The sequence below is a fragment of the Wolffia australiana genome, chromosome 13 (genome assembly GCF_029677425.1).
Source record: "Wolffia australiana isolate 7733 chromosome 13, ASM2967742v1".
Classification (NCBI taxonomy): Eukaryota; Viridiplantae; Streptophyta; class Magnoliopsida; order Alismatales; family Araceae; genus Wolffia; species Wolffia australiana.
In genome coordinates, this window is record NC_135847.1 from 4,224,219 (window position 1) to 4,244,882 (window position 20,664).

Sequence of the window (20,664 nt, forward strand, 5' to 3'; positions counted from 1 at the left end):
TGATGCATTAAAATATCACACCATAGAAATATCATCATCATCCTGGTGACCTGAAGAATATCTTACGTCATCATCATCATCATCATCCTAGTGGCCCCAAGGATGAGTCACACGCTGGTGATGATATGCATCTTACATCATTATCATCATCATCCTACAATATCACCACCTTCATCGTCGTCATTATCTACAGCATGAAGAAAACTTTATAGTTTTAGTGCGGGCAAGAAAAATGGATTAAAGAGATATTGTGGATGAATTAGCAGGTCGCCATCAACTCTAGAGTTGACGAGCAATATGTTGTATGCGAGCTCAAAGGGAAGGTTCCACAAGATGGGGGCCCATCCAACATCAGCAGTTAGAAAGATAAGAGCTAACAGGACAACAGTTTGAAACTAAACTTAGTTAGGCATACTGGTGGGGTTGTTTGCGATGAGTAAAATTGTAATAGAGAGCAATTCAGAGTTAGAGAGGTAGAAAGGGAATCGTGTTCAAACCATGATGGAGTCAAATGTCCGTAAAGCAAAACTTATATAACTTCTCGATGACAGTCGAAATTCATGCCTCGCTCGTGGAAGGACTCTGCAGTAACGGTCTTCACTAACATTACATATAAAATAAAAAATTGAAAATTAATTTAAAAACTAATTACCTCGGTCATGTTTTTAGATAGAGAAACATCGGTGACATCACCGGACTGGGTTGTTGGGCACATCCAATAGTGTAATGCACACAACATCTCAATGCTCTCGACGTCCAGGCTCGATCGCTGGGGCATGACAACCTGGCCACCCACTGAAAAAAGTCGCTCTGATGGTGTACTTTTCGCTGGCCAGGAGAGGTACTCCGTGGCCAACTTTGCGAGATGTGGATAAGCGTGCGCGCTAGTGACCATCCACCATTTGAGAGGGTTTTCACCTTCTCAAATAAGGGGCTCGTTAATGAAGGCATCCAACTCTTCCTCGCCTCTTGCTTTTGGCTTTGATTTTATGCTAGCTTTGGCCTCTTTTATTGTCTTTGTAATTGCAGGAGTAAGCTGCTGACCACCTCCAGCCTCATCCACCTCAATTCGATCTGGATGCTCATCAATACTCAGTGAAGTATGGAGACAAGATTGCAGGTACACAACAGAATCTCCAAGGGTTCAAGGATCGATGAGAGCCATCTTTGTTGCCGGGTCAAGAAGTGTTGCTGCGGTGATGCATTCATTGTGGCGTATAATACTATCATATTTGCCAAACTTAAACTTCATGGCCACGCATGCATCCTGGATGGATTCCCTCTGTAAGTTTGGTAATCGATCTATCACATCGATCTATCACATCATTGAGGTGGTTCAATACAATCTTGATCACGACAAGCACCATCCTTGCAGTAACAACCTTTGAACTACTTATGAAGTTTGTTACTTCGAGAATGACTTCTAAGATTTTGCAAAAATCGTCCAACAACTATCACTCATCTACTTCTAAGCTATAATTCTTCATGCTCGTCAAAATGAGTATATGCGCCATGTGATCAAGAACGTCTCGCTTATCTATAGCACCTTGCAGCATAGTGTACATCGTGTTGCACCTTGTTAGGCAGTCCATCAGCACCTTATTGTCATTTGGCATCATGCAATTCTTGCATATCTGCTTGTAGTCTGCCCTCCTTTGGGAGGAACAAGAAATAGCCTTCACTAGTTCATGAACTTGAGCCATTGCCTCCCCCAAGGAGGTCTAGGCGTGTCCATACGATGTGTCGACGGGATCTTTGACTTTGTCAAACACAGACAACTCTGTTTCCTTGGGTGTCACATAGAGGCTTTTTAACACGCCTGCGCGATCAGGTTCGAGACGTGTGAAACACATGGCACATGTTGATCACTACTTAAATCTGGATTCGTAGCATGCAAGTTTATCGCTAGAAAGAGCATCATAGTCATGTTGTTCGCAGCGTCATCAGTGATGACAGTAGAAATCTGCATGTTATTCAACATTGAGATACATATGCTAAAATAATTATCAGTGTACCAAATTGCTATTGGAATGTTTATCAAACCTTTGATTGAAGGTTGAAATCTTCTACGACCTCAGCGATGAGTCCACTCATCATTTCCCCGTCGTGCTTGTCTTGATATGCCCTAGGTCAAGCATCTGCTCTTGAAGCTTCCATTTTGCATCGACCCAATGGTCGATAATGCTTAACATCGAATAGCCATTTGGAGTACTCTAGGCGTCTACCATGAGGGCCACATGGTGGACGTCATTCAACATATTCCCTATGGCTGCTTTTAGTTGGGTGTACACTGTCCTACCGGTGTCCTTAATAGCTCATCGTCCATCTTTATGTTGGACTGAGCTCTGAATCTCTATGCTCGTTGGAATTTCTCGGTATCGACGAAGGACCAAGGCAATGCACTACAGGTAACAAGACGTAGAATTTCTTACCTCTCCACCTTCGAAGGTGAAGTACTACTTCGTCGATGACAAAATGGAAAACACTTCTGCAAAAAAATGTTGCGAAGAAGGTATACCTTTCAGTCCATCTTGTATCTTACGATGAATCGTTAGCAAATGTCGCCAAAAACATTTATGCTCCCATCTTTAGGTCGTTGTATATAGCATTAAACTGTAGGGTTAATAGCACGACACAGTTCACATATGTACTTTGATTTTTCCACTACCGTGAAGTACTCGAAGATTTTTGCTCTAGGTGGCTTCCTCAAATTTTGACTTCAACTCTGACGGTCATTCCTAAACTCAGCCTCAGCCCCCACTACCGGCACAACGTCATTTGTTTGTTGTGCCACATTGTCGGCGCTAAACTCCATTTTATGCTTAAATTTTTTAGGATATACCTTTTCTTGGAAAAATGACGAAATTTATCTGAAAGTAACAAAAAACTCTGTTGTGTATTTAAAATGACAAAACATCTACATGTACACTAAATATAAACAACAAGACCGCATCATTTTGGCATAGATCAACTCAACTAACATCTATAGCAATACGAACTATACACAAATACACCAAAGTATTTGAGCGCAAACCAACTAAATTAATATCTACAGTTACACCAAAGCATATCAACAAACCGATCAACATAAGATCAACAGTTACACCCTATATAAATGGTGACACCATACCAACACATTTATAATCAGTGTAGATCAACAAAACTATCACCAAACCTGAGCCAACCCAAATATAACAACTTCTACAGTAACACATTTCATCGCAGATCAACTAAATTAGCATCTACAGCTGTCGCAACTGTAAACAGCTACACCATAGCACTTCTATGTAGATTAACTAAACTATTAGAATATCATATACAGCTACACAAAATATAAACAGCTAGAAACACCAAAGCATTTCCCCATAAATAACTATACTATCAGAATTACATCAACATCACCAAAAATACCAAATCATTTCGGATAAGTCTGTCTAAACTATCAAAACAACATCTACAGCTAAATCCAACATAAATATCTATACAAAACTAAAGCATTTAGGAGCATATCAACTAACCTATCAGACTAATATCAACAGCTACTCCCAACATAAACAGCTAGTTACAACTAACTAGTTCGGCGCAAATCAACTAAATTAACATCAACAACTCCAATTATAAACAGCTTAATTAACACCAAAGCATTTCAGTTCAGAAAAATAAAATAATCAGAAAAACATCTTGATAAGCCAAAAATAGGGTAAAAACTATGCAATTTTAAGCCCTTGTCGTTGTGGATTTTGGCTTATGCAATAAAATTTATAAGAACTCCACTTAAGACGTATAGTGATAAGTACGAGTGTCGTCCAAGGGAAGCTAGTAAGGAATTCGATTTGGTGATTGTATTGGTCGTTTCACTGTGATTAAACTGAATTTCATCTTCAATGAGGATCAAGTCACCCTAATTAGATGAGAATTTAGAAACGGGGGTAGAAGAGTTGAGATGAATAGAAGAAATATGGAGCTCTAAATTGGCTTCTTTGATCCTAATAAAAGGATCCAAGAGGTCAATTAGAGAGGTTAAAAGGGAATTTTTAATTTGAGTTTGGTTTGTTTTTGCAACTCTGATAATTCAGAACTGAAATGGGGGTAATTTAATCTCCTAAGAATTAAAACTAATTTTTTTAGAGTTTTTCTTTGGAATGCAGTTGAATGCTTAGTTGAATCCCTCAAATTCTCCTCTCAATCCTAATCAGGGCTTGTACATGCCGCTCAAGCCAAGCGATTTAGAATTTCAGATCAAAACCAAGAAGAAGAAACAAGAAATTGAACTAATCTCATTCAAAATGCACAAATCCAAATAGAATCAAGGAAAAAGTACCAGATAACTTGATCCAGGGTGGGACTCCTCTCTGTCTTGCAGCTGTGATAGAGAACCATCAAGAATGAGCTCCCCCTCTCGAAATTTAGCTTTTATACTTAGGTTATATGGTAAAAATCACCATTTTACCCCCGTTTAGTACTTAATATTTATCTATCAATATAGGCTGGATCTGAATGATCCAATCATACAGATAGAAAGAAGGGATCAAGACGAACAAATCCATAAAACAATCATCTCAATCGGACTTCAGGATCAAAAGTTATTAATAAATCAATTTTAAACCAATTTAATCCATTGGATTTAAAATTATTTATTTATTAATTTCATTTTTAAACACGCAATGACGTGTCGCTCTCTCATTGGCTGGCGCATTTTGAATCCTCCTTTTTGTAGAAAGGTCCTTAAAAAGCTTGGAATTTCTTTTGAACGCCGCCTAAAAGTAATTGCGTATATGCCCCTGGCGCACTCTCTCTCCTCTGATTTCTCCTAAAAACATTAAAAATATATATTACAAATTGCAATAAAACCCTGTAAAATTTTAAATTGGATCTTTACGCCTTCAATGGCGACCGAGAGCTATTTTCAGGGTCTTTTTGCAACGAAAGTTCGCAAAAAGGCCCTTGAAAGTTCGAAAATAATAAAAATACTTCTTTTTCTATTATAAATATACTTTTTTTCCTTGAAATAAATACATTTCCTCTTCAAATAAATCTCAGAAAATTCCTAAAAATTCGTAAAAAATTCTAGAAAATTCACTGATTCATTCCCATGCTGATAAATGTCGAAATAAAATATTAAATATGCCATTTTCATTCAAAAATAATTATTTCAAGCTTCAATAAATTCTTTAAAATTCATAGAATTAACAGAAAATTAGGGAAAAATCAGAAATCACTAGAAAACACTATTTTCATGTAAATATATGATAACAACCCCATTTTAAGCTCTTTAAATGCATAAAATCATGCTAATAACATGAAATAAAGAAAGAAATTAGGGTGTTATCACATCTCTAGCAGCAGCATATCGAACAAAAGTGAGACAGGACTCAGTGCCGGCGGATGATACCTGGGAAGAAGATGCACCTCTCTTGCTAGCACCACAATGGATGTGGCATTCAACACAGCAAGATCTGCAGGCTGAGAGACAGAGAGAGGGAGAGATGCGATAGAGAGAGTTAGAGAGAGAGCGAAGAGATAGAGACAGTTAAAGAGTGAGTCGAGAGACAGAGAGCCAAGATACAAAGAGAGGGAGAGATGCAACGACAGTGGAGAGGGGGAGAGATGCTTTGAGGGGAAGAGAAGGGACAGAGGGAGAGAGGGAGAGAGCGTCCGGTTGAAGAGGGGGCAAGGCGACAATGGCAAAGGGGAAGAGAGAACTGAGAGTGGCAATAGACACAAGGGGAGGAAGAGCGCCAACAAACGAAGAATTCTTGAGGGGGGAGGGGGGCGGGGTTCAAGGATATTTGTTTTCTGTTACCGAGACGTTCGTTCTGTTCCATTTACTTTCAGTAGACGAATGACAGAACAGACAAATGATGGAATCCTGCAGATGACGGAACGGTGACGAATGACGAAAATGAAGAAAAATTTTGCTCTAGACGGATATCGAAACGGAATTCCGTTCTGATATGTTCCGTACGTTCTAATTCGCCGTTTGTTTCCATCCTCTAGCTCTACATGTGCACATCCCTACACAGCGCTAAGCATCCCCTGCGTGCATCTCGCGCATCCCTGCACATCCCCGCACAGCCCAAGCAGCCCTCTCGTGCATCCTCGCACATCCCTACACAACCCCCATAACCCTTCAGCCCCACGCGCATCCCCCCACATACTCACACAACCCCACACATCCCCACGCACATCCCCACACAGTCCCCACAGCCTCGCATGCATCCCCACAGCCCCGAGCAGCCCCCACGCGCATTCCCGCATATCCCTACACAGCCCCGCACAGCCCTGGGTGTATGCCTGCGCACATCCCCACGCAGCCCTGAGCAGCCCCCATGCGCATCCCCATCACCGTACACCCCGACACAGCCTCGCACGCACAGCCCCCCATGGGCCCACGCGCATCCTCACACATCCCCGCACACCCCCACACAGCCCCCACAGCTGCTTACAACCTTGTACAGCCCCGCGTGCATCCCCTAAATTCCCGCACAGCCTCCCACAAACCCTGCGCAACCCCCACGCAACCCCAAACAATCCCCTCTGCTCACAGCGCTCGCACAGTGCAGCACATGCGCCTACACGAGCGCAGTACCCCTTTGCATAAGCACGCTGACGCTCTTTTTTGTCACATTGGGAAGTTATTTTGTTTTGCATTTCAGAGCTATTGTGCTCCTTTGGTATAGGTGCACATAAAATTCGGTGCTCCTATGGTGCTCTTTTGCAATTCAGACGTGCACATAAAATTTGGTACCCAAAGGATTCTAGACAAGGGAGGTTCCTTTGAAAAAATGATTTTCCTGGAGTTGTAGGCCTTGATTTGAGCTAAAATTTTATTCAGAGGTATATCTCAATGGTAGGAAGAGACTATCAAAATATCAGAAAATTATGTTCAACCAATTGGGAGATAGCCATTACACCCCCAACCTCTATGGGGGCTTGTGCGGCGGCGAGCGCTGGCGGAGGAGGGTGCTCTGGAGTCCTCCAAACAAAGCTGATTTCCTCTGGGGGATTTCTTTTGAAATGGATTCTAAATAAAATTTCTGCACATTTCTGAAAGTTTGGCAGCAATCCATGGCCGTATGGCCGAGCTCTTACGGTACCAAAAAAGTGTCTGATCGAGTCCTAGTTTTAGGTTCATGCGTTGTAGGGGGAGATCTCGTTTTGGGTATATATGGAAGTTATTGGATATGGGGAAGAAAATGCATTACTCTCCAGCAGCGTGAGCTATCGGCCGCTTAGGTCCCGTTGTGTGCGGTGGGTTTGGTAATGTCAAAAATGCACCACCACTCCTACTGAAGGCGCCTCCCTCGCACATGCCAGATCACGACCGCACTCTGATGGTCAGAGAGAGCACTAAGGCACGGTGTTGATGTCGAGGGTGACAAACCAATTGGTCTCCGTGGTTCCCCGAAATGAGTGCGGTCTTAGAACAAGCTTAGAACTCGCCCGCCGGTCCTGCCGAGAGCGCCGTCGTGCACGCCCAGGTGTGCCAAATGCTCACGGGGCCGTTCATCCACTACATGGGCATCTTTTGCCAAGCCGTCGGTAATACCTGGCTGACCCATTGTCTCTATGGCTCTCCCGCACAGTGCGAGTGTGCCGTTCGTGCCTACGGCCCATCCAGCCAAACAACGCTTTCCAACGGGTGGCACAGCGGGTGGTAAAACCGCGGGTTCTCTCAGGGCAGTACCCGGGCATATACTTGATGGGGGCAGTAGGGTTTGAGGCTTCAGTCCACAATGATGATGCTTCTGAGCTCACTAATAGTGCCTCCGGGTTCCGAATGATGCACACTGATTGGTTGCTTGTTTCTCTCGCTCAGTGGCACTACAGGTCGTGAAGCCCAATGATTGGGAGGAGCGACTTGCTGTGGCGGCGGGAAGGGGTGGCGTGAGGGAGCTGGTTTTGGATGATGGCACCCTCCGGGGTCCAGACGACACGCACCTGGCAAGTTGCGACTTTGACGCCAACACGACGGCATGCAAAGCCCAATGGTTGGTAAGAGCAGATCGCCATGGCGTTGGTCGGTTCTATGAGATTTCTCTTCGGTAGCGCGTGGTGCTCTCGACCTGTGTCACTGTGCCTTGCCGCTAGAAAGGGGCCTCCAAGACCAGTAGCATGCCATTGTAGTGCGTGGTGGGGTGGCGCATGGGGGATGGGTTGGCTGGCAGTGCCCTCGGGGTTCCAAATGATGCGCACTTGGCTGCTTGCAGCGCTTTCTCTTGGCGGCACCGCAGCCCACGAAGTCCACTGTCTAGGTGGATGGGGACCACGTGGCACCAGATCAGGGCTGCATTGTGGGATTCATTTTTTGGTGAGGGGCGGCGCTCTCACCCGGCGACACTACGTCTCCTTACCGCCCTAGGGTCTCCTGGGTTTGTAGGGTGCTGCCGTGTTGCTTGGCATGGGCAGTGTGCAGAGACTGAGTTGGCTGACAGTGCCCTCTGGGTTTTGGATGATGCACACTCAGTCGGTTGTGGCGCTCTCTCTTGACGGTAGGGTGGCTCGCGATGCCCAATGATTTGGTGGGAGCAATTGCTATGGCAGCGGGGATTCATTTTTGGTGGCGTGCGGTGCCCTTGCCCTATAGTACTGCATCCCACTACTGCCAAGGGTCTCCTAGGGCAGCACCAAGCTGTAGTGGCGATTAACAGGGACAACGGGCGCAACAGGGTGCAATGTGGAATGGCCCCCACAAGGGAGTGAATGACACATGCCTAAAATTTGTAATTTTTCACTCTTTGTAAAACATCATTCTAGAATATGATCAGGTCTAAATCCATATAGTTTGGGGTCATCCCATATGTAGAATCTAATGTCACAAAAGAATTTCTTTTTTTTTCTCTTCTCCAAATTTTTGGGAGTACCCATGTAACTAGGAAGTTTAGTATGTGAGCATAGCATGGAGCTTCATTATGTTCAATTGTGAGCAAATGTTCATTGGGAAATTCTTCAACTATCTCCCCTCCTGATTCAACCATCATTCTAGATAAGTGATCTAAAATTGAGTTCTCACTTCCCTTCTAGTCCTTAATCTCCTAACAAAACTCTTATAACAGGAGTACCCATTAGATTAACCTCAGTTTTGAATCTTATTTGGAGAACAGGTATCATAAATCTCCATCATCACTATATATGATTGCATTATTGTTTAACAAGTCCTGAATTTCTCCAACGCAAAAACAACAACGAGCAATTCCTTTTTTGTAGTAATGTAGTTCTTTTGCATATCGTCGAGGGGTCTTACTTGCGTAGTAAATAGCCACTAGCTTGTTGTCCACTATTTGACCAAAGACTGCTCCCATTGCGAAATTTGATGGATTAGTTATGATCTCAAATTGCATGTCCTAATTGGGAGCTTAGAGGGTGGGTGCCTCAATCAACGCTTTATTTAATGCTTGAAAGACTATCTATGCCACATTTTCTATAACAAAATCCATATCTTTGGCTAGTAATGACGTCGAAGGTTTGCAGACTTTTCAGAAATCTTTCAAAAATCTCCAATAAAATCCCACATGACCCAAAGATGATCAAATGTCTTTGACACTTTTTGATAAGTGCAAATTTTAAATTACTTTTGTTTTTTCTCTGTCCACTTCAAGCCCTCTTGATGAAACAAAATGGCCTTACACCACTCCCTCTTCAACCATGAAGTGAGATTTTTCCCTGTTGAGAACAAATCATTTTTCTATGCAAATGGTCAGAACTTTAACTAATATGGACAGGTATTCATAAAAAATCATGCCAAATACTGAGAAATCATCCATGAACACCTGGTGAGGTTGGAAAATATCTTAATCATGCACTTTTGGAAAGTTGCTGGTGATGGATATTATGCGGCTGTCAAGCCAAATCACATAGCCATTTTTTATTTAAGTCATTGAATAGAGCATTAGTTCATTATTAATCCAGTGTGATCTTCATAATGAAGTCCATGAATTCATGCAATGACCTAGTGAATTATGATGAGATCATAGCACAGTGATCGATAGTCTTTAAACATGCATTCCAACTATCCATATTTGATGGATAGTTGAGACAAGCATCGAATTATCTGGAGAATAACACTATCTGACCCTATGTATACGATAAATATGGTTGATCATGTGGCTTGTAGTGTGGGGCACTGAGAACAGATATTGGATGCTCTATGGAGAAATAGCTCACTGAATTGATCCAAATAAGCCCTTAATGGTACTGTCCTTAAATGTGAATTAGGTTGATTCATGCCACAATTGTATAAGTGATCTGTTGACACTAAGGAAATGTAATGGATGGACAATAATGTTTTGACTACAATTAATGAGTTCCTAAACATGGGATTTTAACAACTCATAGCTTGGATGTAGGAAGAAGCCCATGGAGATGATTGAGTGATCAAGACGGGATCATCAGTCCTTGATATAAGAGGTGATTGACTCAAGGAAGACAATGCAGCTAAATTCCTGACTAGGATAATGATGATATTTTAGAAGGTGTTCTCCAATGATCGCTAATACAGATAGGTGCTCATCGAATGATGGATTAGGGTTTGACGATCAACCATACTCTAATTCAAGAGTCTCCCGCGGATGGAGGATAATACACATATGGTAACAGATGACAATAAAGGTTCCATGAGAGAGTTTGAACACTACTCTGTATCTTCTAGAGCACAAGGTATAGATTGGCACCCCACATGCTGGAAACTTAACCTATCGATTTGGTTAAATCGATCATTAGTTAATTAATATATATGTTGATATAGTTAATTAATAGGTTCGGCTAATAATTGTCATTGGGCCATTAAAGTTATTGACTATAATGATACATGGGCCTAGAAGGTCACACACATAAGATCATAGAGGTATTGGTGAATATATTTTACTTGACGGGTTTTTGAGAAAAATCTTAAATGAAACATAAATAGGGGAAAGGGAACAAATTTTAAGCATCTTGGCCAGCTAGAGCTTGGTGCCCCCCCACCCCCCTTTCTTCATTCTGAGTTTTTTTCCACTCATTCGCAAATATAGTCTTCATGGTAAGAAGGTCTACAAGATTTTCAAGAAGAGTTGAAGAAGAAGTAGAGATCCAAGAGCAACTTGACTGCGCGGATACTTCTAGAGGCTGGACACGTGAATAGCTTCAGAACAATCTCAAAGTGACCTATCCAAGGGCGGAACAATTTCCCCACAAGATACATATGATATATTAGATTCCAGATATCATTTTTGAAATGATCGATGCTTATGTTGCATAGAAAACAGGTTTCTATCATGAAACCAACGCACCAGACCCCAACATTTTCTTAGCCAATACATATTTTTTAGCGTTGTTTTTAAAAAATACAAAGTTCTCAAAACTCATGAGAATCATAGTTGTATCAAACTCCTTACCTTCAAATAATGTCTAAAAATAAATTTTTATATCTAAAATAAAAAATCAAGTTGACAAGTTGCTAGTTTTTGTACCATTGTTTCAATTCTTGTAGAAACTCACTCATGACTATATGTATAGTTTTATATGGTAAAGATGTGCCTTATTTGTGTTCCATTATATCTCTATTAAAAAGTGAATTCCTGGTGCAAAGATGATATATATGTGTGTGTGTTTTCTCAAATATTTTTGTCCATTTTTTATTTATATGCTCATGATATTTTTATGATTACTTTCATAGTAAGATAATAATTGAAATTAGAAGATTAGATATAAAGATGGATATGAAATATTGTCCTTTTTACTCATGACTTAGCAGTGATCATATCATTTCCATCCAAAGGAGATTCTAACCATTTAGTTAAAAGCTTTACATTATTATATATATATATGTGTATTTCAAAAGAAAGAGTCAGAGGACATACATGTCATTAATTATGATTGCTTGTACTTTTGATTTTCCCCGCTCTTTGATACATTAAACTTCATATTGAATTATTACTTTTAAAGATGTACAACGTATTCCTCCGAATCATCTTGCATTTTATCTTGGATTTTTATATGTTGGTATACCTTTAAAGATGACCCTCGTGATCAAACAACATGATTACTATTTCAACATATATATATTCTATCCACCCTAAGTTTTTTAGGATGGATATGGGTTGCAAGAGGGTGATGAGTGAGAATATCTCAATGATGGAGGTGATTATTAACAAACAAGATAAAACGCATTAGAATTAAAAATATGTGAATATTATTAAAATTTTAAGACGAGGGAAACATTTTGAAGTATTCATAAAAGTATCTCGATGAGAAATCAAGACAAATAAATGGATTGTTGTCTCTTACACTTGGCTTTCACAAAGGTACATTGTAATCATTGAATAGAGGAATACTATAAAATCCACCTAAGGTGCTGGTGGACAGACTATAAAAGCATATAAGTTGGGTTTCTTGAAATATTTTATATAATGTCTTTTTTAGAAGAATCCTTCCAACCCACCTAAGGCCTACTCTCTCTCTCTTACTATCCCTCTTTCTCTCTTCCTGTCTCTTTCTCTCTTCTTGTGTCTTTTCCTCTCTCTTCATGTCTCTCTTTCTCTCTCTCTCCCTCCCTTGTGTCTCTCTCTCCATTTCTCTCTCTTTTTGTCTCTTTCCCTCTCTTCTTGTCTCTCTCCATGTTCTTTTCTTTATCTCTCTTCCTATCTCTCTCTCTCTCTCTTTTCCTGCCTCTCATTCTCTCTCTTCCTGACTCTTTCTCCCTCTCTTCTCGTGTGTCTTTCTCTCTCTTCCTGTGTCTATCTCTCTCTTCTTGTGTCTCATTGTCTCTCTTCCTGTGTCTATCTCTCTCTCTTCTTGTGTCTCATTGTCTCTCTTCCTGCCTCTCTTCCTCTCTTTTTGTGTCATTCTCTCTTCCTGCCTCTATTTCTCTCTTCTTTTGTGTCATTCTCTCTTCCTGCCTCCCTTTCTCTCTTCTTGTGTGTCATTCTCTCTTCCTGCCTCCCTTTCTCTCTTCTTGTGTGTCATTCTCTCTCTTCCTGCCTCTATTTCTCTCTTCTTGTGTGTCATTCTCTCTCCTCCTGCCTTTATTTCTCTCTTCTTGTTTGTCATTCTCTCTCTTCCTGCCTCTATTTCTCTCTTCTTTTGTGTCATTCTCTCTTCCTGCCTCCCTTTCTCTCTTCTTGTGTGTCATTCTCTCTCTTCCTGCCTCTATTTCTCTCTTCTTGTCTGTCATTCTCTCTCTTCCTGTACCTCTTTATCTCTCTTCCTGTAACTCTTTCTCTCTCTTATTGTCTCTCATTCTCTCCCATATTGTCTCTCATTCTCTCTCTTATTGTCTCTCTTCGCTCTCTTCTTGTGTCTCTTTCTCTCTCTTCCTTGCCTCTTTCTCTCTTATTGCCTCTCATTCTCTCTCTTTTTGCCTCTCATTCTCTCTTTTCCTGCCTCTCATTCTGTCTCTCTTTCTCTCTCTCTCCCCCTTATCTCTTTCTCTCTCTTCCTGTGTCTCTTTCTCTCTCTTATTGTATCTCATTCTCTCTCTTCCTGCCTCTCATTCTGTCTCTTTTCCTGCCTCTCTTCTTTTTTTTTATTTTGATGGGATCCGGTGCATTAGTGCAGGTATGATCGCATCCTATCATTTTTTTTTTGTTTACCAAAGTTGCCGCCGACGGGATTTGAACCCCTGACCTGGTTCATAGAGGGCAAAGCCCACTAGCACCAGGCCGTGCATTTCTTATTCTGCCTCTCCTTCTGTCTCTCTTTCTCTCTCTCTCTCCTTATCTCATTCTCTCTCTCTTATTGTATCTCATTCTCTCTCTTCCTGTGTCTCTTTCTCTCTCTCTTATTGTATCTCATTCTCTCTCTTCCTGCCTCTCATTCTCTCTTTTCCTGTCTTTCTTTCTCTCTCTCTCTTTATCTCTTTCCCTCTCTCCTTATCTCTTTCTCTCTCTCATCCCTTTTCTCTTTCTCTCTCTTCCCTTATCTCTTTCTCTCTCTTGCAGTGTGTGTGTGTCTCTCTCTCTCTTCCCTTATCTCTCTCTCTCTCTCTCTCTCTCTCTCTCTTTCCTTATCTTTTTCTCTCTCTTTTGTGCCACTTTCTCTCTCTCCCTGATCTGTTTCTCTCTCTTCCTGTCTCTATCTCTCTCCTTGTTGTCATGAGAAATTGAGTGGCGAGGACGTCAGGCTGGGTCTGGGCGGTCTGGTTTAGGGTGTGCGGTGGGGGTCCCCGTTTGTAATATCGCTTCCTCCTCGTAAATCCTCTCTCCTGAGTTTTCTGTGGATCTCCCGTGCCGTCGATTCAAGGCGATGTCGTCATCCATCTGATCAAACGTCCGTTAAGGAAATTTTTTTCTTAGATTTAGATACCCAGAAGAGTTTTAAGGAGGGATTCCGAGACAAGTGCGCGTACGAGTGAAAAATCCGTCTTTTTGCAGCTGTTTTCGTCATGGGTCCGTTTCTTTCCCCTTTCCTTCTCGCGGGGCGTAGAAATGGTAAGTCTACATTCGCACGGATGCTCGTTCTTGATCGGTTGTTTGGGTTTCTTTCGGTTTTTTTTTCAATGTGACTGTGATTTTTGTGGGTTTGGGGTTGATGGATTGCTCTCTCTGCTTTTTGTAGATCTCTCGTTCATGGTTTTTATCTATTTATTTTGGTTTCGCGGAGTCCGATTCGAAATGGCCGACTTCGTTAGTCCGCCGCGACCATTATGCTACTGTTCAGATCTAGATCTAGTTGATGGATTAGGATGAAACAGAAGAGTTTAATTAGGTGAGACGAGATAGGCTGCTGAAAAAACTAAATAACTTGTAATCTGGAAGTTATTTTAAGAATCAGATTGATAAATTTGAAAAACTAGACTAAGCGAGTGATTTGAAGTGATCGGAACAATCGTTATTGAGCTGAGCTTCGTGGCTGACAATTACTTTCTGTGCTGAGTAATCGTGAAATTTTCCATGTGTATTCATTTCGAATTTCTGAGTAGAAGAAATCGATGGGAAATGTTTTGCCATTGGAGGCAGTAGGAGTGAAATATATCATCTGAGTGATAACTTCTGAAGAATAATCTTCAAAATTATGAGGCAAAGTTGAATTCTTCAAAATTATGAAGCAAAGTTCAAATTTATGAAGGAAATGTTTTGCCATTGGAGGCAGTAGGTGTGAAATATATCATCTGACTGATAACTTCTGAAGAATAATCTTCAAATTTACGAAGCAAAGTTGAATTCTTTTTTTTTTTGAAGAAAAGCAAAGTTGAATTCTTACTGACAAAAATCAAGGATTCCCTTAGTTTTAAAACCTGCGTTCAATCCTTCTCTGTCTAAATATGGTGTTCTATTTTGAATGTAAGTTAGTATTGATGTTCTTAGTCGTACCTTATTTCAATACTAATTTTCAGGGCCGGGATAATTACTTGGTACTAGATTCCCTCATTACAGCATATCTTCATAGTTTCTTGGAAAAATGAGTTCATCGAGCCAAAATCCTCTGAGAAGTAGAGATTCCCTCTTATCTTCGGCTAACAGGGGGGCAAGTCTTAACCCTAATGCTGCGGAGTTTGTACCTTCTGCGCTTCGTCATCTGTCCATTCAAAACAAAAGTACAGATTTAGCGCCAATAGAAGCCAGCGGAATGTCTAACTACTCAGATGATGAAGCTCATCAGTATTGGCGTGGCCAATTGCCTGATGATATCACCCCTGATTTCAACGTCACAAGTCAGCAGGATTTTCCATTCTCTGGGCTTTCCATCAATGGACCCAAATCACCAATGTTTTCGATGGTTAAGGCCCTTGACTTGCCCACCACACAGCCGAATTTCTCGCTTCAGCAACAGATTAGAAGCCCAAAGCTTGATAATCCATCAACATCTCGACTGAGTTCAATAGACAATTACTTGGAAGAGAAGCTCTTGAATGATAGTTGGAATCTCAACATGGAGAAAGTTGCATCTGGAAGCATGATGTTGGATCATTTGGAATACTTATTGTCACAATTCCCTTCTTTTGCATTTGAGAGCATTGCGGAAGTTTATTATGCTAATGGAGGCAACTTGAAATCAACTGTGGAGATGCTAACTCAACTGGAGGTACATGTGATGCCTTCGATTATTATGACATTGATTGATGTGATTTAGTGTTCTTATTATTGTTTAAAAGGCAAGTGAATAATCCGTAGTGGCCATTTCCTTTGTAAAAAACCTTGATAGATGTTTTTACCTGCTTGTTGAAACAAGATTCTCCTGTATCATTATCCTAATAATGATTGCCTGCTTTATGTAGACTAATAATCATTATCCTAGTATATTTCACATTCACATGGTTGAGTGAACATTCAATGATTATTAGTAATTTTATGCTTTTATCTTGTGCACATCTACACATTCGGATATCTGAATCTTGTAGAGAAGGAAAAGTTGTGTAATGGGCGTTAAACCCTGAGTACCAGATTAATACTTCAGTTTGTTATTTTTTTTCATTTTTGCCCTAAGTTTAATGCGTTTTCTTCAAAATTTTCCTCTAAATGCTGTCTTTTCTACTTAAGTTTTTTTTAAAAGCGGCAATAGGAGATTAGCGTTATGCAAAAACTTTTCTTCTTTATAAATATGAAAATTCCCAAGATAACTTGCTGAATTTTTTTTTCTACCGTAGAGGGGGCTCTTCCAAGAGTCTTAGTCGTTGACCTGCCTTTCCTGTGCTTTACAGTTCATATTCTTGGCTTGTATTCTACTGGCTGGTATGCAAATGAGCGCTTTTCAGATAATTGATTGGTCTGTGGCTGCAGCTGAAAGCTGATGCCGGTCTCAACCAGAACATGAGCGCAAAGTCAGTTATTACGCCAAGCCTCAATACGCTTGACTTTCATTTATTACACAAGAATGGAAATGGATCGCAAAAGCTTCAGCAACCTGAAGGGTTTCCCTTGTTTAAGTCTCCATCCTTGCCTGTTGACACCCCGGCCTCCAGGGTTTTTATTCCAAACACATATGGAAGGCAGTCTCAGGATGGCCTTGCAGATTTGGTAAAACTCAGCCCAAATAGAGATAAAAATCTCGTAATGAGCGCGTATAACAATGTTCCTGGAAAGGCCTTTCTTGGAGACCATTCAGATGGGTATGGGAAACTGTCCCTGGACCTTATGACAGGTAGATAAGTTTATTCGATTCATTTGGTATTATATTTTTGGTTTGGGTACTCATTTTGTGGATTTTTTCGGCACCGAATTTATTTCTTCAGCTCAAGTATACTCAGACATGAGAGAGGACGGACAAGATTTAGCTTGCCTTAGAAGTACTTTGTTCGAGCCACAAGTGAGCAGAAAACACTGTTTTATGCCCATATTTCTCTTCGAGAAGTCAACAGTGTTTGAACGTTGAGGTTGAACGGGGAATACTTTTTTTACAGGAAAAACATGCTTATTCAATTGGAAACAAGGCCCTTGGGAAAGAGCTATATGTCAAGAGTCAGCTTTACAATTTTAATATGAAAGAAGCCCAAGAAAAATCAATCCACAATCAAAGGTTGGTTCTGTGTCTTGACTTCAAAAAGTGTTTTAGTTTTTTTCAGAGTCTAAGAATTTTTGGTTTTTACTGACTGTTTACTTCATAAAGAGGGAAGCTGGAGATTTGGAGTTAGAAATCCTATTTGAGATGGTGCGGCTGGCCGAGGGCACTGGCACCATCACATAATAAATTATGACCCATTCTTCTTCCCCTTTAGTTTCTGGCATAGGAACCAAAAAGTGAAGTTATTTAATTTGATTGTCTTGCCTCATCATGGCCTAGAGAAGGTTGAGAAACATGAAATACTGGTTGTAAAAAGGGAAATATTTCCAGAACATATCTGCTTCTTTGTCCGTAATCCCATTTGCCAGTTTAAGAAGGGCTAGGGCCTGATAATAGTCTACTGACCCTGGTTGAAGGTACTTATCCATTGATAATTTCAGATGAACATATGTTAGTTGGAGTGATGTCCTCCATAACTTCAGTTTGTCCTACCGAATTGTGACAATGATAGAATCTCAGGAGGTCTATCAAAGTCTAGAAAACATGGTGGAGATGAAGGTAAAATGAAAGTAATGGAAGAGAGTTTGATACGGATATGGCTCTTGTCCAAGAAAGCGAAACCTTCACATTGGCATTCATCGATGTGTCTCTACTACTGAGAGGGACATCTATACCCTTACTGAGAGGGACTCAATCATACGACTATCCGTTTATTTTACAACCAATTGTTGCATAAATTATTTCCACCCATTTAACTCAAATGAAATGGAAATTTTCAACGGTTTGGTCTTGATAACATCCTCTGAGAGAGAGAGAGTATAGAGAATTTTGGCTTTAAGATTGTCCCCTGGATGTGATGGGACTCCTAAGGTTCTATCGATGTAATAAGTATTTCTAAAAAATGGCGAAATAAGGGAATACTGTGACAGGGTCTGAGGTATTGATATGAAAAGAGGTAGGGATCGAAAGGGAGCCAACTGAATATCTGGGAGATAATCACATTGAGGTAGAGGTTCTTGGGCGGTTGAGGAGAACAGACAGGGACCTAAGAGAACTATTTGAATCAATAGATACTTCTTGAGTGCCCTCAAAGGGTAGGGCTACAACTATTTTGAAGAAAACAAGAAAACTTACCTTACAACCAACTGACCAAAATGCAGCTATGGGGATAAAGCACCAGAGAAACGCTTGGGGGTTTAGGATTATGTCAGGAAGGGAAATGCCATCTCCAATGTTGCTGGGAAGATCTTTTGTGGCGGCTCAAGGGAGAGAACACAGCAAATGGGAAAATGCAGGAGATGAAATGCAATTATTCAAATGACCTTTTGCTGCCTTCCAACAACGCCAACATGCATTTAAAGGGAAAATGTTAAAATGCTCCTATCAGGAAGGAAAGACAGAAATACCCTAGATCCGATGGGGAACATATCAGTTTTCTTTTATCATCTAATCGCTTTACATATTTTTTGTGGGACTGAAGTAGTAAATGGATTGTCTTTCTTTGAGCGTTTGGACATTAGGAATCTCTTGTTGTCTGTTAGCAGTTCCAGCCCCAGTCAGGGGTAATTTCTGGGCATATTCTCTGTGGGAAGATGCAAGAAATAGTAACATAGTCTCACTGTCTTCCAGTGGACGAAGGCAGCGATGCATTATTTAAGGGGATAAGATGCTTTACCGTCTCAAGTGTTCTAGAACTACCCTGATAGGTTACTTACAAGATCTGTTGCGTTGTCGGAACACCCGTTTGTAATTTTGAAAATATACTTTTTTAAGTTTTATGTTCCCTATGCAAAGCTATTAGTAGTTGGAAAAAATGCAAAATATTGTGTTATCGCCAACTGTTGGGTCATTGCATGGTACAGGGTGTCATGATAACCTGGGATCGCTGATTGGTACCTGTTCTAAGTCAACTGGCGGAGTTTACATGGGTAGTCATGTGATACTAAATGTTGCAATGATCATTTTAACATGGTGACTAGCGAGTGGAGAATTTGTCAGGGACCGATTTGCAAGCTTTAGACTTCCATGCCAGATGAATACCGTGCAAAACATCATCCACTTTTAAATTTACATTATATCCTGTGTAGAGCTGTCAGAATTATAGTTGGAAATTGTTGATGGCATCCTGCTTAAAGATGAAAAGTAGTGCCCGTGCTATCCGCTATAGCTTTTAGCACAGTTGTTAAGTGCTTCAATATCATGTTCGCAATAGATGTTGAACCACAAATGATAAAGTTTGCATGGGTGATTATCTGATACCAAATGAGACGACCATGATTGTTACATGGCGAGTAAAACTGGAAAATCAAATTGAAAGCCACAACAAGAAGCATATCTTACCTCTATCTCATGACATTCTCTTTATGCATTGCATGTCTCTCTTCTTTCCCTGATCGGCTTTGAACGTAATGTCGCATGCAGGGGGCAGAATCCTCTGATTGACTTACATGGGCTGCACGTGAACGAAGCCATGCACGTGTTGAAGCATGAGTTAAGCATCCTGAGAAGAACTGCCAAGACAGCCGGGCGGCGTCTCCAGGTGATGGTCTGTGTTGGCATCGACGTTCCGGCCCGGAGCCCACGCCCACCGTCACGACTGCCAGCTGTCATCCAGCAGTACTTGCTGCGTGAGAATCTTCAATTCTCCGAGGACCAGCCTGGCCTTCTCCGAGTGGTAATATGTTGACTGCCGGCAGCGAGCTCAGTTTCTTGTATCCTTTTGTATATTGCATAAGATAGTGGCAAATAGGAGAAGAGAGAGTAATAGAAAAATATATTTCTTCATATATGTGAAGCATTGTATGTTCTAGAAAAATCATTTCTTATTTTGAATTTGCTCCCAGATGTCCTGAAAGTTCTCATCATTTGACTACCACTGTTTACTGGACTTCCTGCTAGAGAGCTCAGATGCTTGTAAATATTGTGAATCCAAAGGATAATCCTCTGTTTGCCTAAACTTGCAATTGCTGCCTTTGAAAAAACGAGTGTTATACAAAGCTTTTGCAAAATATCTCATGAATCATTTATGATAAAGTGAATGGACAGATGAAAAAATCTTCCTCCCCCTACTTTTGCTGCAAATTAACGCAACACATTATTCTTTTGTACCTGTGATTGTGAGAGTTTAGTGCTAATATAGAAAAAAAGAACTCTACCAATTGGGAACAATTGACAAATTATAAATAGACATTTAATATCTCCCTACTTAGGGCTCAATAAAACCACTATATATTTTAAATATACATAAAA

General features: G+C 40.8%; 1 protein-coding gene across 1 annotated transcript; it reads left to right on the forward strand.

The window, feature by feature from the left end:
- Nucleotides 1-14,084: 14,084 nt before the first annotated feature.
- Nucleotides 14,085-20,259, forward strand: CID7 (CTC-interacting domain 7). The gene is made up of 6 exons (XM_078584877.1): nt 14,085-14,405; nt 15,311-15,999; nt 16,695-17,055; nt 17,147-17,220; nt 17,315-17,430; nt 19,837-20,259. The coding sequence occupies exons 2-6, from the start codon at nt 15,376-15,378 to the stop codon at nt 20,099-20,101; spliced, it is 1,440 nt and encodes a 479-aa protein (XP_078441003.1). The 5' UTR covers nt 14,085-14,405; nt 15,311-15,375; the 3' UTR covers nt 20,102-20,259.
- Nucleotides 20,260-20,664: the final 405 nt, after the last annotated feature.